The sequence below is a fragment of the Cucumis sativus genome, chromosome 7 (genome assembly GCF_000004075.3).
Source record: "Cucumis sativus cultivar 9930 chromosome 7, Cucumber_9930_V3, whole genome shotgun sequence".
Lineage (NCBI taxonomy): Eukaryota > Viridiplantae > Streptophyta > Magnoliopsida > Cucurbitales > Cucurbitaceae > Cucumis > Cucumis sativus.
In genome coordinates, this window is record NC_026661.2 from 2,457,590 (window position 1) to 2,477,419 (window position 19,830).

Sequence of the window (19,830 nt, forward strand, 5' to 3'; positions counted from 1 at the left end):
ATATATTTACACAATGCCAAGTTAGTTTTTCATAACTTAACATTTTTGTTTGTTAATCCATGAACCTACTTGTACTAAAAGTTTAGGAATGGAATTAGGTTTTTCCTAAAAGACTAGCTACTAAAGAAAAAAAAAAAAACCACCATATCATACGAGACATTTTCTTTTATTATTTGGACTAACTCATCATAAGAAAACTATTTTAAATGATATTTTTTAAAAAATATTATATATATAACAAAATATCATAATCTATTTATGATAAATTAATATATACTATTATATATGTCTATTACGATACTGATAGAAGTTTATCTTAAACTAACATGGTTTATCGTAAATAGACGGTGATATTTTATAAGTATTTTATTTAATTTTGTTATATTTAAAAATATTTTTGTTATTAATTGTTTATTCCTTAACAACTTTTAGCTGCATGTAAATTCACTCTTCCTAAGGTTAAATCTTTTTTTTATTATTATTGTTTTTTTAATATAACAAAATAAACTAAAATATTTATAAAATATAGCATGAATATTGATACATTTTTGTTATGTTTTATAAATAGTTTCAATTTTTGTCTTTGCTATTCATGACAATCTCATTTTTTCCCAAATACTTAACTTTAAGACTGATTTAATTTCGTTTTTCTTAAAGTGCATAAAGATTAGATCGTTCTAAACAAAAGTAGTAGGATCGAAACGTTACAAGAGTCAAACAATACGAATTTTTAACCTTTTTTTTTTTATTATCTTCGCTGATCAATATTCTCATACTTTTTCTTTTAATCAAGTTTCCTTTAGACTTTAGAGGATTGCTTTTTGCAAATAGAATATATGCAAAATCTTATTAGGTTTTGGTTTAGATAGCAAATATTACAATTGTGTGCTTTCAAAATGGCCACAATGTCTTATTCTTATCTTATATTCATTTCAAGTACAGCTGATATTGGAAGTGCTTTATATATGCATATTATCTTTGAATTGTAATAAACACTCAACAAAAAAAAAAAACTTTCCTTGATAAGTTGGTAGGTTATCTTCAAACTTTAATAACATTTTATTAAACCATACAAATTAAATTTTAAACATAACACAGACAAACGTTCTAATTTTAAATCATAAAAACTAAATTTAGGGTGCAAATTAATGTTATTAAGGTGTCATAATATGAATATAATTTGAAATGAGAGAAACAAACCACACGAGTAGCGGAACTATCTAAAAAACAGAAATGACGATACAAAATATTTGTTTTTAGAAAATGGCATAATAGATTGGAGATAAAAGATTAAACCACAAAACTCTCACTTGTTATATGGTTTTATAGTAAATATGAAAACTAACATATTCCTTTTTGGTATAGTAATTAAATTCATAAATTTGATTATAGTTTAAAAATAATTGTAGTTACCTAACAACATTGAATAAATGTTAATATATGTAGGAACATTTTTAGTTTAAAAAATTGTATAATTATTATTTTGCAAGAGTATATAATTTATAGTACAAATTAAAATTTTAATCATATAGTTTGAAGTAGTTAAAAATTGAATTCTCACATTTCATAACTCGAATTTAACTGGACTAAATTTTAGTTCTTATAATTCATAGCTCTTATATATTGTATTATAAAACCTACGTAAATAAAAGAGACTATTTAAAACGATTTAACAAACCATAAAAATTGTATCGGAATCAATGTAGACGATACAAACTAAATTATAAAGTTTAAAACTAGGTGAAGTAAACTTTTAATATTTTTTCAAACCATGAAGGTAAGACGAACCTAATTTACTTTATAATATATACATTACATAATACATATTTTAATATTTGTTTAAAAAAAGAATTGCGTATATAACCTACCACATTATATTTCAAAATATTTTTATATCTATTTAATATAATTTTGCAAATAAGAAAAATATAAAGATATTGTTTTTAGAAATTTCTAACTTTGGATCATATAATGTAAAATCAATTTTTAGAAACAAAATTACATTTGTTTGCTAAACATGTATCCATTAAACTAATATGTATGTGAAAACATAAAACAGCCTCAAATGAACCTTTGGGTAGACGTGAATTGATAAATAAATATATGTCAAATGATGTGATTTATTGCTTATGTAACAAGTATAAAATATTAATGAATTTAGTAAATTATAAGTAACTTTCACGAGCTTCAATGATGCTGATAAAGTTTTATTGGAAACTTGTTAACCATGCACTGTTTCGTCTAAACTCTCTCTCACATGATAAAATCTAACTTTATTTCTTTCAAAACTTTCATTTCATAAGTCACATTGTGACGTAAATAATATATATTTTTCTGAAATATGGTGTGAATTATATTTATAGTTACTCTTTAACGAATATTATATCATATATAATATAGTTTCTTAAATTAGAAATTTAATGAATGGTACTCAAAAGTGAACATATAATTACATTTTCTTAATAAATAATGACCAAAAGATAGGTAATAAGCCAACAAATCATCCCTAAAGTTTTTGTAGAGTAACTCTAAAAGAGCCAATAGTTTTATAATTAAAGCACCCCAATACGGCCCCTAAGTGGCTATTTGTAGATTGTGATTAAATCTTTTAAGTAAAATTGGGATGAAAACTATGTTTTAATGGATAAAACAATAATATATTTTTTTGTAACTAGCTAAAATATTATTAGACGATGATGCTTTTTATATTTTTAAAAGAAAAATTCATAAAAATACATCTTAAAGAGAGCAAAGGAGCCGAGAGTTACTTTCAAAATCCAACTTGAAATGACTTTCGAAAAAGAAGATATACAAAATGAAAACAAAAGTTTTAACAAACTTATTAGCATATATGCTACACAATGAGGCGTGCTATTTCACATAGAGACAAAATGAGAGAGAGATATAATTAACCGAACCTACTCACCAAATTCTAAATCTAAAAAAGGGCTGCTCCAATAAAAGTTTTATAAGTTATAAACCATTGTTATTTAAGACTTTCATCACCCAAAATCTACTAAACAAGTGTTATTTAAGTTCATTACCTCTCTTACATCATATTCTATCACTAGATAAGAGGGATTGGACGAAAATCAAAAGGGAAATTAAAGTTAAATCATCAATGATAGCTTGAGCTTCAAGCATCTTGATGGACCACTCACATTGAATCTTTCTAAACCCCAATATATTCAAAGATCCAATAAAATCACACACCTTCCAACTCACAACATTACCCAAGAAGCATCAACAATAGAAGATTAATGATAGTTGTAGAATTGAAATTGCTCATAGCACTCACTATTTAAATTACGAAATGACATCCGATTTTAACTATTTAATGATAAATATTGTAAAGAAAAATATTTAGAAACATCTCATCACATCGCCTATTTTCTAGGTCTAATCAAAGTTTGTAATTGTGATAAATTTAGCTTTTATGTTTTAAAATATTTTAATATATTTTATGTGTATGGTGATAAATGATTTTCGATCCGTTTTAAAAGTACTTTTAAGTACCAAAATAAAGTTTAAAAAAACATACATAAGAGAGAAAATGGGAATTAAATAGGGAGAAAAGGTAGTGAATGTGAAAGAAATGGGTCTGAAAAGGAGTAGGCAGTGAATATATATGATAATGAAAACGTGTCGTCAGTGATGGATTGAAAAGATGGGTTGATAAAGAGATAGAGACAACTTCCCATCAATCATACTAATTAATGGTTCACATTTCATTACCAATCAACTCTAATTTCTTTCTTTCTTTACTTCCCCCCAAAAAAACAACAAACATATAAAATCTTCAAATATTTTCTCATCACTTGCAGTCTTAAACTTGTCTCGTTCACTCTTTTTAATGTTAATTTTATCCATAGTATTTGAGTCTTATGGCCTTCAGCTACATTTAATTTGTCTCTATGATCCATCATCAAAGTGACTCCTCACCTCCTTGATATATACACACACAAAAGTCTATCGATTAAGTCTTGAAGGAGGCTATGAAATTCTACGTATTTGTTCACTTAAATATATATATAAATCTAAATGGTTTTACTTTCGCTTTCATTCAACATACGTCATATGCCATTCATAAAAATGAATAGTGTTGCCATTATAAATTCTCTATTAATATCTCCTTCCTCAACTAGTTAATGCGGAGGGTTTTAATCTTTAGGAGAAAATATCAAGTTTTATCTTAACCTTGGTTAGATGTATATATTTTTACTCTAATTTTTCTCAAATAAGCATTTTCGTTTGAATAACTTTTTATTAAGTATCATTTGTTTTTTTTTTGTTGACGGTGGAAAATGAATTGGCGACCGTACATCTATACTTTGAAAATAAATCATATGGGTGTTTTATAAAATGAAGAAATCGAATACTAATGTTGTCAAGTCATCATTAACACTTCAATGTTTAAGTTAATGGCAGGTTGAAGTTAATACAAATGAGAAAGTGTTTTTAACAATTTCCTTAACAAATAATTTTGATTGCTCCTACAGAAATAGTTAGTATTGTATAATGGACACTTCGGCCACAACATACACACTTTCTTTAATTCATGTAAGCCATTCAATCATCATTACGCTTTAAATAGTTATAATGCCACTACCTGAAAAAAACAAATGAAGTCATGATCAATTTCTGCCCAACGAAAATGTTGTTTTTTATGTTTACAACGTAACTTATTAATAAATATAGTAAAGTAAATCAAAATGTTTATAAAATATATTATACAATATAGTAAAATATAATATCACCTTCTCGTTATAAATAATTGTAATAGATTTCTATTTATATCAAGATAGACCACGATAAACACAGACAAAACTGTAATAATAGTCCATTGTGATCTATCACAAATAGATTTTGATATTATTAGAAGTTTATTTATTTAAAATAGTATTCCTTCGTTGTATCCTAATTTTAAAATTTAAATTTAAAAAACATAGATAATAGAGAAATAAATACATTAACAACCAAAATATGCAAAGTTATAAACTCAATTCATTTTTAGAAAATTAAAATATGTATTATGCAATGTATTTTAAAGAGAAGTTTTAAATGACCAAACTGCTCAAAATAATGATAAATATAACCAAATTTATTAGTCTAGCTATAAATGATGAACATAATAGACATCTATCCGTTTAGTATTATTTGGTGGGTAACTCTATCGTTTTTTATGAGTATTAATTAAATATAAAATCAAACCCCTTCTAAACAATTAGTTATAAACTAAAATTCAGATTCTAAATCTATTAAAGAAAATATACTTGAAAACATAAATGAAGTAGAAACTTGTTCTAGTCAAACTCTTTATTTTCACATTAATTTATGTTAGGGTTTTAATTTATATAATGAGAGTTGAATCTCACTTCACCCAAATGTCATATACTTAGTTTAAAGAGTTGAATGTATAATTTAGATTTATAAATACATATTTTGAAAAGTTAGTTTAGTAATATTTTTTGGGAAGAAACCATATAGTAAATATGTCAAAATAAATACGGGTGAAAGCAAAAAATTTGAACCATCATACAAGACCAACAAAATAGAATTCTACGAGAGACTGAGTCATGAATCACACTCTTTAATTTAAGACGTTTTACGGTTCTGCTAGGTGTGCACGCAGTTCACAAACAAAGTCATGGTGTCCTTAGGATAAAAAAGAAAACTTATTTCTCGTTTATCCACACCTAATTGATATAGTCGATTGAAACTTATTTCTTATTTACCCACACCTAATTGATATAAGAAAACTTATTTCACGGTGTAGTCGATCGAAGCTACACTGATAACCGGTAGAAATACTCACATTCTTCAAGAATGTGGTTTGTGCTTGGAAATCCAAAAAAAGAAAAAAAAAAAGTTTCTTCTTGCAAGAGCTATTGTTTTTTGTTTGGAATGAAATGTAGGATTTACAAGCCCTCAATGCCATGAGTGAACAATATAATGTGTAAAAATTGATTGGGTATATTGATTAATTTAGAAAATAATTGATAATCAATCAATTAATTAAAATTTTATTATTTTATTTCTCAGCTTATCATACCACACTCGTTCAACAAGACAAACGGCAGCTGCGGAGTGCGTGTATAGGAAGATCATCAAATCCCCATTTGCCTATCTTCACACCTCCAATTCTCATATTAATGAAAATTCCGCTACTATTCCTTTTATTTCAACATTTTTCTAATATATTATATCATATCTATGTATATCTAATAGAGCCTACACTAGATCCATGAGTGTTTAGCACCCTCTTCACTCTTCAACACAAAAAATGAGAGTTATACATAGAAGAGTTAGGGAACAAAGCTAAAAATATGAAATTAAAATATATACAGCAAACAAGTGACCATAAACTCATATTGCATAAACATTATAGTTACAAGAAAGACGATAACAAATGTAATTTAGAATAGTATTATTCGTAAAACTTTGAATAATGCATGTTGCATTGCTATTAGTTCCAATTACCACTACTGTCTTCGTTTTGTTTTATCTTAACTATTCAATTCAAATGTTTACTTTTAATGATTAGTATTCTAATTAGTTTATAGTTATGTAGTTATTTTTAATAATAGAATAAAGCAGTTTAATAACTCTTTAATATTATTCATTATCCTTATTTTAAGCAATATGAATTATTTATTAATAAAACAGTATTTGAAATAATAATAAATTTAAGGATCATTTTAGAAAATAACAACCCTCCCATTCCATCTAAATAATTTCATAATTTCATTTTTTTCTATCCATAATAATTCCCTTAAATTTTACCAACAACTGTAATAAAAAAAATAATGAACCAACATAAAGGTTTGGAGAAGGGTACACCAAACCATTTTAACTAATTTGACATTTCTACAACTTCCTCAATGTATATATATACACATACGTGCACATATCCAAAATATACCTTTTATCTAGTTAGCTCATGTTTATAAACAAGATTTACAATCCAAACAGCTTCACAAAATGACCAACAATGCAAAATTGACAATCGGCTAATGTCGTACCTTAGTAAGAACTGTTCAAAGAGAACTAAGTAATAGTAACAAGAAACACATGTTAATTGCATAGATCAAACATGAAGTATGGTGATTGTTACAACTTAATACTTGTATAAGTTTGAACATTCATTTTTTTACAATGAAAATTGTAAGAATGCAGTTATTGTTTGAGAAAATCTCCCACTACTCTCGCAACAATAAACATTAAAATATGAAGTATAAACTAAAGAAAACACAAAAATTTACGTAAAAATAATTTTGAGGAAAACCACCAACCACAAAAATTTTAGCATGTGAAAGTTTATTGCGATCACATACAATAGCCACCTTTCCATATTCCACTTAGAACACACTTAAGCTAAAATTGTTTATGATTTATGATTATTAGAAACCAAAGACACGAGTTCTTTTAGGTGTGTGTTTCAACCTATCACTCTGTCTTTAGTTTTTTAAGTGTGAGATAATTATATTTCTAATATTTTAGCAGCGACTACCACCATAATTGAATAGTGAGTTTTGCAATGGCTTCTTGCATGTCTAGCCAAATAAGTTTAAAAAAATCAAATTTATAGCGAAGCAAAAACATAAGCTTAATCCACGTAATGCACTTGATACACTAAATACACTTGATGAACATTTGACAAACTTGATACACCTAATATACATTTGATACACTACTGATACATACTTATAACTCGATATAATACCGATATCTACTTTGATACATTTGATAGTTGATATCCTTCTAATGGACAACTCATGCAACTGATACGCACTTGATAAACCAAATATATATTTATTATAAAAATATAAACCACAAAAATACATTATTACCTAAATTAAAATAACGTACTATTTACACCAAAAAAAACACAAACCATTATAATTCAATTATAATAACTTATTGCTTTTTTCATCCCTTAAAAAGTGTTTATATTTTTTCCCCCGAACTTCATCACGATCAACTTATTTATAAAAATTTAATACTGTTTTATTTACACAAATGTCATTAGACATATTTACTTAACTTAGGGTCATTGATTTAAAACTTTTTAATATTCTGTTATTTTCGATATTTGGTTATTTTCAATATTTATGCGTATAAATACAATTGCTTGGATTTAACTTGTTTTTTTTTATCATATATGAAGGGAAAAATGTGAGAGAAACTTGTAAATTACTAATCTCAAATGGTGAGTAAAATTTTCCATTTCTTTAACCTACCTAAGTAAATGAAAAAAAAAAATAAAAAGAAGAAATAATTAAAAGGTGAGAGAGTTGAAGAGTGTGTAAGGCAGAAGGGGTGTCTCCTCCAATAGCACCAAAAAGACCTTTATTCCCATCAATCCCACCACACACACACACTCTTCTGATTATCCATTTTGATCCCTTCAACCCCTCCAACTTCTTTCTTATTACCACATTAACCCATCAACAAAATTTTACACTTTCCCCCAACAAAAGAAAAAGAAAAAAAGAACTCCCCCATTCTTCATCTTCTTCTTTCTTCTTCAAAAATCCCAGTCAGTCAGAGAAAACAACCCCAAAAACCAAAAACTCTCACTCTCTTGGTCCAATGAACGAGGTTCCCTTCCATTGGGAAGGTAAACCCCAAAATCCAAAACAAAAAAGAAAAAAAACAATAATTTATAGCCTTCTTTCTCTTTCCATTTGACATCAAAAAAAAAAAAAAAAAGTACAAAGAAGACTGTTTTTGTTAAGCTTAAATAGCGGGAGAAAAGGAAGAAAGATCAGAGATGGAAGGAGGTGGATCCAGTGGTAGCAGCTGTTCTTTCATGGCTACTTGTAACAGCACGACCAACAACAACAATTCTAATAACACTTCCATGATGATGATGATGATCAATAAAACTCATAATAATCCTCAAACATTTGACAACAAGATGTTCTTGCCTTTGTCTTGGTCTTCTTCTACTTCCAACAACAACAACAATAATAATGTTCAAACTCAAACTCCTCTTTCTGCCTTTCTTCCTCAACCTCATACAAATAATAGTAACGATCATGTTGTTCCTCCTACTTCTACTTCCAAAGCTAAAATTATGGCTCATCCTCTCTTCCCTCGCCTCCTTACTGCTTATGTCAACTGTCAAAAGGTTCGTCATTCTTATCTTCATCAATCAGTTTAAGCTTTAATTTTAAGTTTCATTCAAATACAAGTGTGAAAATTTAATGATAATTTTGGGTTGGTACGTTTTTCTTCTTCTTTTTGATAACCCTATTTTTTGATATCAGGCCTTCTTTTAATTTCCTTAAAAATACGATACTCGTATTTTAAGATGACGAGTAAAGAAGGTTAATTTATAAGAGAGTTCTTGTTTTTTTTTTTCTAATATATATCTTCTAATTAACCTATCTGTTTCTATTTCTTCTTGATTATTATTTATTACGGCTTCTTTTAATTTTCCGATCAATATGAAGAATTTAGGAAGATGAGTAAACAAAGTAAATTTGTTGGCAAGTTTTTTTTTTTTTTAAAAAAATTATATCTTCTAACCTATTTGTTGCTATTTCTTCTTGCTTAATATTTGTTAGGGATATTCTTTTAATTTCCCATGATTTAAAATCTAACAAAGAAAGTAAATTTGTTGGTAAGGTTCTTTGTTTTTCCCTTCTAACCCATTTGTTGTTATTTCTTCTTGATTAGCATTTATTAGGTCTTCTTTTAATTTTTCATAATTTAAAATCAGTAATTTATGTATTATCGTGACTGTTGTGTTTTTGTTATGAACATGATTTCATGTGAGTGTGTGTGAAAATGCTGTTGGTTCAGGTGGGTGCGCCGCCTGAAGTCGTAGCGAGGCTGGAGCAAGCATGCGCGGTGGCGACGGGAAGCTGTAGGGCGGCGGGGCATGGGAATGATCCAGCGTTGGATCAGTTCATGGAGGCTTATTGTGAGATGTTGACTAAATATGAACAGGAGTTGACCAAACCTTTTAAAGAAGCAATGCTTTTTTTCTCAAGAATTGAGTCTCAGCTGAAAGCCGAAGCAGTTTCTTCTGATGGTCACTCTCTTTCTCTCTATTATTATTCTTAAAATGTCATTTTATTTTCATTTTTATAATGTTGCTATATTATATGATACGATATATTGTCATTTTGCCTTCGTATTAGGTTATTATGATTGTTTAGCATCTGCGCAATACTATAGCTAATGGTTTTGCTCTGATGTACTGTCCTTTTTATTCATATTTGGATCTTAATTGCACATCAAATCCAACTTCAGAAATCTCAGTACTGATTAAATATTTGAGTCAAGAAAGAGACTGGAGACGATTTTTGTACGTGTTTAAATTAAATTTGTCTAATTGAAACCACTTATCATGATTCAAATTTAATTTAATGTTTAATTTTAAGCTTTTAAGCGAAAACATGATTTAAAATGATTTTGAAAGTAGTAAAATTGATTTTTTAATTCAACTCACTAAAACATGAATGATAAGGTTTTTTTTCCTTCTTTTGCAACCTTTTATAATGCTGTGTCTTAGTTAAGTGCACAATTTGTTTCGTGTTGAAGGTTGAGGAAAAGGCTTATTGGAAAGCCAACCTTTTATATTAATGCTTTTATTTGTTTGTATTATGTGATCATTAGGGTAGTGTAGAAGACCTTTAGATTTTCTCCCTACATGTCTATGTCTATGTATAATCCAAGCCTGCTGGACATTTGATTTTGGTTCTCTTCACTTTAGAAATTACATTTGAAAGTGATTTTGAAATGGTTAGATAGGTAGGATCCAAATCGCCTAGGTTTGTTTTGTGTCTCAAAAGATAACTTTAGGTATGTTTACGAGTTCTTTTGAAGTGGTTTATAACACTTTTATCGTATTAGTATGAAAAAATTATTTGAAGTTTATTTAAAGTCATTCATAAACATGCACTGCACATTTATGTTAGATATATACCATAGAAAAGTGTTTCTCTAATCATGTGTCTTGTGATTTGGAGAGTTTTTTACCAATATAAAAGTGGGGATTTTGATCTCCCATTTCAAGAGAAATTACTGGATCAATCTATGTTTTATTCTCATAATGAACCTGTTAGCTTTTGAAATATTTTTGTATTGGTTTTCATTTTTCTTGTGGACAAATATTTGAATTTGATATATCATAACATAATTTTTAGAAACATAAATAAAAGCTTGTTTTTGAAAACTTGGTTTGAATTTTGAAAACCTACCTAAAAGATAGATAACAAAAAAAAAAAAAAAAAACTGTAGCATTAAGGTGGAATTGATGTGGTTGCTAGCAGCTTAACTTTTAGGATCCAATAACTAAGGTGTAGTTTAATAATGATTTTTTAATTAAAATTAGTCTTGCTTCCTCCCTATTTTCTTAAGTAGTTTCTAAAGAAATATTTATATTCTAAGTCAATCTCTTTAAACAAAACTTAAGGTCTTTGAAGCTACTTATGGACAGAAGTAATTGTTTGTCAGCATGAACTCCTAAAACCAGATAGTTGTTAAATGAAACAGCTTTTGTCTAATTTTATAGGTTTGAATATCTTTTGTACTTTGTTTATGCAATTATATTATAATTGAAAATAATAAATGTATTTATTAGGTAATTACTGCATTTAATTTACAGATTTGTTGTGGGATGTTTTTGAAGAATTTGAAACTAATTGATAAGATGGATTTTTCATTTTGATTTGTTTAGGATGTTTATGTTATTGATATCTATGATGAATTGAAACGATATTTCATACTATTAGAAAGACTATATTTAGAGAAATCATTTATAATGTGACTGTCATTCAAACATTAGCCATGTATTATGGAGAAAAAAGAAATTAGACATGGAATATATTTGATAAACTTTTGACCTGTTTCTTGTTCGTTATCTACTAATTTCACCATTGAAAGTTCAAATCCTGACTCATTATATGCTGTCTTTAGCTTGGTTTCAACCTTTATAAAGGGAAAGCAAGAATATAATTTCTCTTTTAAATGATTATTCATTTTGAATTTGAATTCACTCACTTGAAGAAAGTTTGAAATTATGATGTGACCCTGTTTTTATTTGGTTTATTAATATTATATTTAGTAATCAAATTAATTAATTTTTTCTACAGCATTAATAGGAAGAAAACTAATGAAGTACTTAGGAAAATTTGAGTAAAGTGCTTTATTCAGGTAAGCTAATTTACTGATTTTGTCATGTTGAGACATTATTTGTAAAAACCTTATTTCTGGATGAGTAAACTTAACCTACCACTACTACTATTATTGTTGCTGCTACTTCTACTATGTTGAACAAATAAGAGTAGGTAGTGAGAAGATTTAAACGAAAGCATTCATAATTACTGATGTATGTTAATTGAGCTATGTTTGATTTGATTTTGAACTTCTTTATCACTCCATCAAGACCCATTTGAAGATACACTCTTCAGTCACTAGCCTCTTCTTCTAGGATATGCTAACAAATATTTCAATTTCTTGCTAGCTTCTAGAAAAAGGGCTGTGGGGGAGAGATGTCAAAGTTTGGTTTGTGAGGATAAAGTCAAGTTACTTAAGAATTTAATCTTTCACCCAAGTGAGCTTAGTACAAAAGATAATTCGTATGACTCTCTTCTTTAGATGTCAAAGGTTTGATCTCTCACTCAGGCAGTTTGATGTACTAGAAAAAAACGTTGTTTGTATCAAAATTTATTGGAGGGTTCTAATTTTGAATGTATTTTAATGATATTTCTTCTCCAAACCATAAATATTTAGGTGTTGAAAGGGTTGTGCATTGCTGTGTTTTGAAACAATGGATGTTTGTCTTAGGTTTCGAGTTGGTTGGGCAAAACGAGTGCTCGAAGGAGATTGAGGTTGATATGAATGAAAATTACATCGACCCTCAAGCTGAAGTGAAGGAACTCAAAGGCCAGCTTCTACGCAAATACAGTGGATATCTTGGCAGCCTAAAACAAGAGTTTTTGAAGAAGAAGAAAAACGGAAAGTTACCCAAAGAAGCTCGACAACAATTGCTCGACTGGTGGAGCCGACACTACAAATGGCCATATCCCTCGGTATATATCTCATTCACGTAACGACTATATACATAATCGTGAATCATAGTAGGAACTCATTAGAAACAAAATTGAGATGAGTTTAGTATCATTTATGGTTGTAAATTAACGGGGTAGGAAAAATGTGATCGGGTGCAGGAATCGCAAAAGGTGGCGTTGGCAGAGTCGACGGGGCTAGACTTGAAGCAGATCAATAATTGGTTTATTAACCAAAGGAAGAGGCATTGGAAGCCAACAGAAGATATGCAATTTGTGGTGATGGATGCTGGTCATCCACATTACTATTTGGACAATGTCATATGCAATCCTTTCTCTATGGATTGTTCTTCCTCTCATTCTGACTCACATATGTAACCATTTTAATGTTGCTTTGTTTATGTTAAATGCTATGTCCCATTTTGTTTTAGATTAATTTTACATTTTCAACTTATGAAACACTCCTTTTCTTGTATCTTCTTCTTAATCCTTAGTTTACCCTTCCTTTAATTTGTATTATTGTATGTGTTTTTGGTACTGATTCAACCAATGACTGCTGCTTTATTGCTTGCCTGATCTTTTGCCATTTTTAACCATTGCTTGCTTTTTCAAGTTTTATTTTGGTAGTATAGTTGGAAAATGAAAAGTGATCTAGAATTTAATTTTGAGTCTCCACCTGCTAAAATTTGCGTAAATAGTTATTACCAAAGAGGCTTCTGTTAGATGGGATCACTATTTATGAGATCTTATTAAGGATTAAATTCTAACTTTTAAAAATATATTAGCTAAATTCTTTTGTTTTTTTTGAACAAGAAGCTCAAATGTGCCAATCAACGTTTCGTTTAATTGAAAATGCTCACATTTAGTCCAAAGACATTGTTAAGAACTGCATAAAACCTAATATCCATATAATTAGATCCCAAAAATTTAGTGTATACCAAACAAGTTTACATTAATATAGAACTGTATACTTGTTCTCTATACATTATTTAACAAAATATATCTTTTTAAAAATAAATTAAAGAGCTTATGATAAACATCCAGATCTAATTTCTATGATTATTATGAAATTTAAGGTCTATTTTTTTTACATTTTTTACAATTAAAATATTGAAGCCATAATTACAACTACGACCCCTGCTTCAATGACTATTTTATTTTCATTTTTACAAGTTACCCTTAATTTTAAAACAAACTAAATTGTATAAAAATTAAAAAGATTTCAAATATAGTAAAATAAAAACAGATAATCACAAAAAAATATTGAAAATTTTCGAACCTAATACTTATAGATATTAATAGACTTGTCTATCATTTAGTGCATAATCTTAAATTTTAGGATATTTTGTAAGTTAATTTACAATAGTTTTTTCATTCACAGTGGTTCTCCAAGTCTTTCAAAAAAAAAATAAGCGGTAAAATTATACATAATATTATATTGTATAAAACAATTTCGAAAATGAAAAAATTCCAAAGATCCACCATAAAAATTTTAAAAGTGCTTCTCCATTCATTTGCACTGGTACTATATTTGGAAATCTATTCAATAATTTTTTTTCAAAACTTTTTGGTATACGATTATTTATATTTGACAGATCTATAAAATTTTATTGTTTAAATTTAACTACCTAAATCTAAACTATTTTATTAAAAAAGATTCTTTGGTATACTATAGATTTTGAGTATCCAATATCGCAACGATTTTATTGATCCTATATTTTTTGGATGTCCGTTAAACAACCAAATTACAATTTGAAATATATATATATATATATATATATATATATAATATTTGACACACCATTTTCAATCAACTAACAGTTTGAAAAAAATAAAAATAAAAATGATTGAAAAAGAAAAAAAGACTTGAAAAAAAATTGGAGAGGAGATGGAGAAAAAAGATGATGATTAAAAGGAAGAACAAACCTGAAATATGTTTAAAAAAAATGGTGAACTTAATAGGTTTTTTATTTTATTACACGCACCGTAAATATTTTATCGGTATGTTATATTTATAAAAATTAACTTTATAAAAAATACCTATAAACTTTGTGATTTGTGTTCAAAATGCTCTTAAACTTTCAAAAGTTTCAAAGTTGCCCTTAAACTTTCAAAAATGGTTAAAAAATGTATTTACTATCTAGTTTTAGATAGAACTCTTTAAAGTTTTGTTTAAAAAATACTCTTACACTATTTAAAAAATTTTATAAATATCTTTAAATTTAAATTAAAAAAAAAACAAAATTACTCTTACTAATATAATTTTTACACCAATTTCCTTAGCAACCCAAAATAAAACTAAAACTTAAAGTTGAAATCGTAGTTTTAAATTTTCGTCAATATGTCAATATTTATATCAGTATTTTCACATTTCTATGGATTCGATATCGATAGAAATAGTGAAACAATATTTTTGTTACATCTTAAAAAATTTCATGAATCATAAGAAATAAACATAAAAAGACACTAATATAAATAATACACCGACAAGTTTAGAAATTTGAAAATATTAAATATAATTTGAATTTATTTTTTTATAAATTTTTCAAAAATATTCGTCGAAATCAAAATTTATGTACAATTAAGACTTTGATATATAGAAGAACATCGATATTTTAAACCTTGATTAAAACATAAAATTTCACATAATCTCACATTGGTAGTTTTATTAGACTATATATGTGTTAATAGTTAAATATATTTTTTATTTGACAAATGGTTCAAGAATATTTTTTTAAAAATGTTTTATTGGTTTCGGATCAACATCTTTTAAAAGTTTAAGAAATTATTTTACTTTCAAAAGTTTATAGGTATTTTTTTACGTGAGTTCTTTTCTAAAAAAATAAAAAAACTAAATATATATGCTAAATTAATTTGTATCTATAAAATTACATAAAATAATGCAATTTTCAGCCCTTATTGAAAATATTAATTAATTTGTGAATTTTGTCTATAGTTGTTTTCTTTTCTTTTGTCATGAGCCCTAAATAATTTGTTTTTGCATTTATTACGCTTTAAAAAAAAACCCTTCAATATGATAAGTTAAAATCAAGGAAAATTACAAAAATAAAATATTTGATAAAATATCTGTTGTTCAACTTAATAAAACTTTTCTTTCTGTTTTATTTTGTAAAGGGTAAATAGCTCCAAAATACTCCATAAATCAATTAAATTAATTTAACATAAGTGTACAATTTTTAAAAATAATTACTACCAATAGTTCTATCAAATCTAGAGTTGCTCAATTATATTTTTAATATATATATATATATATATATATATTCCTTGCTATCCATGATGAAAATTCTCCTAATTTGGTCTTGAATTTGTATTTATTTATTTATGAGCTTTGGTGTGTATTTTAGTTTTCACCAAATGATTCAGGTTGTGTACCCACATTGCCTTCATTCTAATTTTTTTTCAAAGTAGGGTAGACCAAAACAAATTTATTAATTTAACTTTTATGATTCGCAGAGTAGATTATGTCGAAAGAAATCTTAACCAATGTTTAAATTTATATAAATTTGTTAATTTAAAGGTGATCTAAATTTTGTTCCGTAAAAAGTCCAGACCGAGTTTGTAATTAAACATGAAAACACTCAAGTGATTGATGAAATATTCTAAGTTGAACTATAGGTGTATTTGTCATGTGAATATTTAATCTAATGTTAAAGTTTGATTTGTATGATTTATAATAATTAGAATCTAATTATTATTGTTGAAAGAGATGTTATTGAATTAAAGTTTACTTTTAAAAGCTTATGATAGCAAATTTGAAACAAAACCCGTTTTTGTTGAAATGTGAAATCGATTTTGAAAATTGGTGTTTAGTTTCGGGGTGTTTTCCAATTAGTGATCTCCAAAAGTATGCCAAGGTTGATTTCTATACTTTCTTTCCTTTTCTCCTACTTGCTTACCCCAACTGCATCTTCTTTTTTTTCTTGAAAGGGACACCAAAAAAATGGGGAAAAAGAATTAGACTTTAGTTGCGAGTTTTTTTATAGCTTTTAAAATAATAAGATGTAATTGTATTTTCTTTTAGAAAATTATTTAAAATAGCAAAACTCATAAAAAAAATGTTTACAAATATAACAAAATTTCAAAATATATCAATGATATATATCAATAGACACTAATAAACTAATAAACTTCTATCGTTATATTCTCAAACATTAAAATGTTTGCTTTGAAACTTTGGAAACCAAATAACATCAACTCATAAGGGTGTATTGTACTCTAAATTAAAATTCTAAAACTTTATTAGGTGTAAAAATCACTTATTATTTTTGTTAATATATTCCTAATCCTTTTAAGTAAAATTAGTGGATAAATATATATAAGTAGTGAGACTACGCCAATTGCATAACAAAAATGTATAAAACCATAGGTATATGTGAATGTATTTTTAAATTTTGTAACGTGGGTATATTACAAAAATTACCTATAAAATATAGTGGTAGTTGTATTACACACTTAAACTTTCATTTAAAATTAACTCAAGTATAATTAATAATACACTTGAATGATTTCGTGTCTATGAGTAGATGTTTCAACAAAGAATTTTTTATTGTAATAGTTGACTATCTATATATCCAAGTTAACATTTACATTATGTTTTTTTTTTTACTCGAAGATAATTATTATTTAATGCATTTTTATGGAGTTTAAAAAAAATCAACCTCTAATTTTACGCTAATAATATATTAAAAAAATAGAATTTTTGATATTTCTGCATTTCACCATTATAAAATGGGTTTTTTTTTTAAAATTTTTTTTGACAAACTATTTAAAGTTTACATTTCATAAAAATAAACTACTAAAAGATAAAAAATTTACACATAATTTAAATAAATTATAAATATTTAGTCAAATTTTCTATTTTTAACAATTTTCCTTATAAAATAAATTTTCTACTTCACTATACAATAATAAGTTTGTTTTACTATATCATATTATAGTTGTCTTTAATTTTAAACATCGCATGGTTCAGTAAAATAAAACTAAAAAATGTTATAAATTAAAATAGAAAAACTTATTTATATTAATATTTAGATAAATTATTTTAAATAAAAAATTGCTATAAATGTGTATACCAAAATGAAAAAGAAAAATCAAAATGGAATTTTATATTGGTATTTTGTAATATTTGTAAGCATCAGTTAGACCATTTTGCTATCTATGAAAAGAAAAAAATTGTCAAAAATAGAACATTTTACAAAGGACTTTTGTTTCATAAAAAATCATGTGTAATCAATTTTGTCTTTTAGTAGTTTTATTACACGCAGTGTAAATAATTTGTCAATTTTTTTAACTCCTAAAAAAGCTATCTTCTTTATTTATATACAATAATTTATGTGAAATTATCAAAAATAGCAAATTTGATAAACTATTTACAACATATAACAAAATTTTCTTATTTTATCAATAATAAACATTGATAGTCATTAATATGCATCTATCAGTAACATTAATAGCTAGTGATAGAAGTCTATCAATGACTATCATTGATAGAATCCAAAATTTTACTATAACTGATAAATATTTTAATTTATTTTGCTATTTTTTTTAAAAAATGTCCTATAATTCATTAGTTTACAAATAAAATGTTTAAATAAGTAATAATCTTTTATTGCTAAAATTACGAAAAGAAAGTGTACGATATAATAGGACAAATAATTATATATATAAAAAAAGCGATGTTTTAAAGTTTAAGACAAATGAATTGAATGAGAAATAATATTTCAAATCAAATTTTGACAACATATAATTATTAAAACCTATTGAATTATAGTTATTAGTTTTGCAACGAGATTTATGTGTATCTTATAATGTTAACGCTTTATAATATTTTTTTATATTTTAATGAATTCTATATGTTTTTTTTTATGTTTTATATCATTAAATTAGATTCAAACTAAATAAATAAATACAACAAATAACACAAGAAACAAGACATGATTATCAAACCAAATTTTTGTTTCTATTTTTTTTAAGAAACAGAAAATTGTAATAATTATCCAACGTAGTCTTGTCAAACAAGAGGTGAGAAACAGAAAATGAAAACATTATCTTACAAACCCTAAATTTCAACATGAAAGAAATTAATAGATATCAATTATCGTTGAGTTAAACTAACTAAACTTTAGACTTATGGACTAAGTAATGCTTCCAACTTTTAAAAGATGTATATATAAACTTGTTGGAACACCTCGAAGGAATAACTCGTTGAGAAGATGTAACGTCTAAACTAAATGCCTAAACAACTCGCGTGCTGATTTGCCTGATATATTGGTATCTCGTTTGAACAAGATGCCTTCTTTAGTCATTTTGCCTACCGGTCAAGTTGTCTGGTCAAAACGCCTACTGAAAAACATAAATAAGTTAAGAAAAAAATGTTGAGCCTGATCAGATTTCACTTTCTTTAAAACGTTTCTCGATTTTGCTCATTTGTGCAAACATATTTATATAGTCTCGCCGTCCCTAGGGTAAAATCGATGTGTTCTTTAATCATGATTGCACTAAAACTGATTGGAATACCAACACTCAAATAGACACTTTTGATTGCTTGAAAAACTCATAGAAAGATAGTTTGAAATAATTTTTTCTCTTGTTTTTCTCATCTCTCAAAATGAAGAAGAAAAAGTGTTTATATAGCCGCTGAATAGGAAATTTTAAGACCAATCACAAATTGTCACATTATTTACTAAATTAATGATGAAAAGTGCAAATAATTGAATTTGGAACCAATTAAAAAACCGATATGTATCCCAAATTAAAATTAAAAACAAAAATTGGCCAATTCTGATAA

At 26.5% G+C, this 19,830-nt stretch overlaps 1 protein-coding gene across 1 annotated transcript; it reads left to right on the forward strand.

The window, feature by feature from the left end:
• The first annotated feature begins 8,370 nt into the window (after positions 1 to 8,370).
• LOC101205039 (homeobox protein knotted-1-like LET6) lies at positions 8,371 to 13,600 on the forward strand. The gene is made up of 4 exons (XM_004144465.3): positions 8,371 to 9,133; positions 9,811 to 10,042; positions 12,802 to 13,046; positions 13,185 to 13,600. The coding sequence occupies exons 1-4, from the start codon at positions 8,774 to 8,776 to the stop codon at positions 13,398 to 13,400; spliced, it is 1,053 nt and encodes a 350-aa protein (XP_004144513.1). The 5' UTR covers positions 8,371 to 8,773; the 3' UTR covers positions 13,401 to 13,600.
• Positions 13,601 to 19,830: the final 6,230 nt, after the last annotated feature.

What these genes read in the sequence shown, in the direction of transcription:
- LOC101205039 (XM_004144465.3), top strand. Translation starts at nt 8,774, where the DNA reads ATGGAAGGAGGTGGATCCAGTGGTAGCAGCTGTTCTTTCATGGCTACT. An exon ending in CTTATGTCAACTGTCAAAAG is followed by an intron (nt 9,134 to 9,810) that starts GTTCGTCATTCT and finishes CTGTTGGTTCAG; the next exon opens with GTGGGTGCGCCGCCTGAAGT. An exon ending in CGAAGCAGTTTCTTCTGATG is followed by an intron (nt 10,043 to 12,801) that starts GTCACTCTCTTT and finishes TGTTTGTCTTAG; the next exon opens with GTTTCGAGTTGGTTGGGCAA.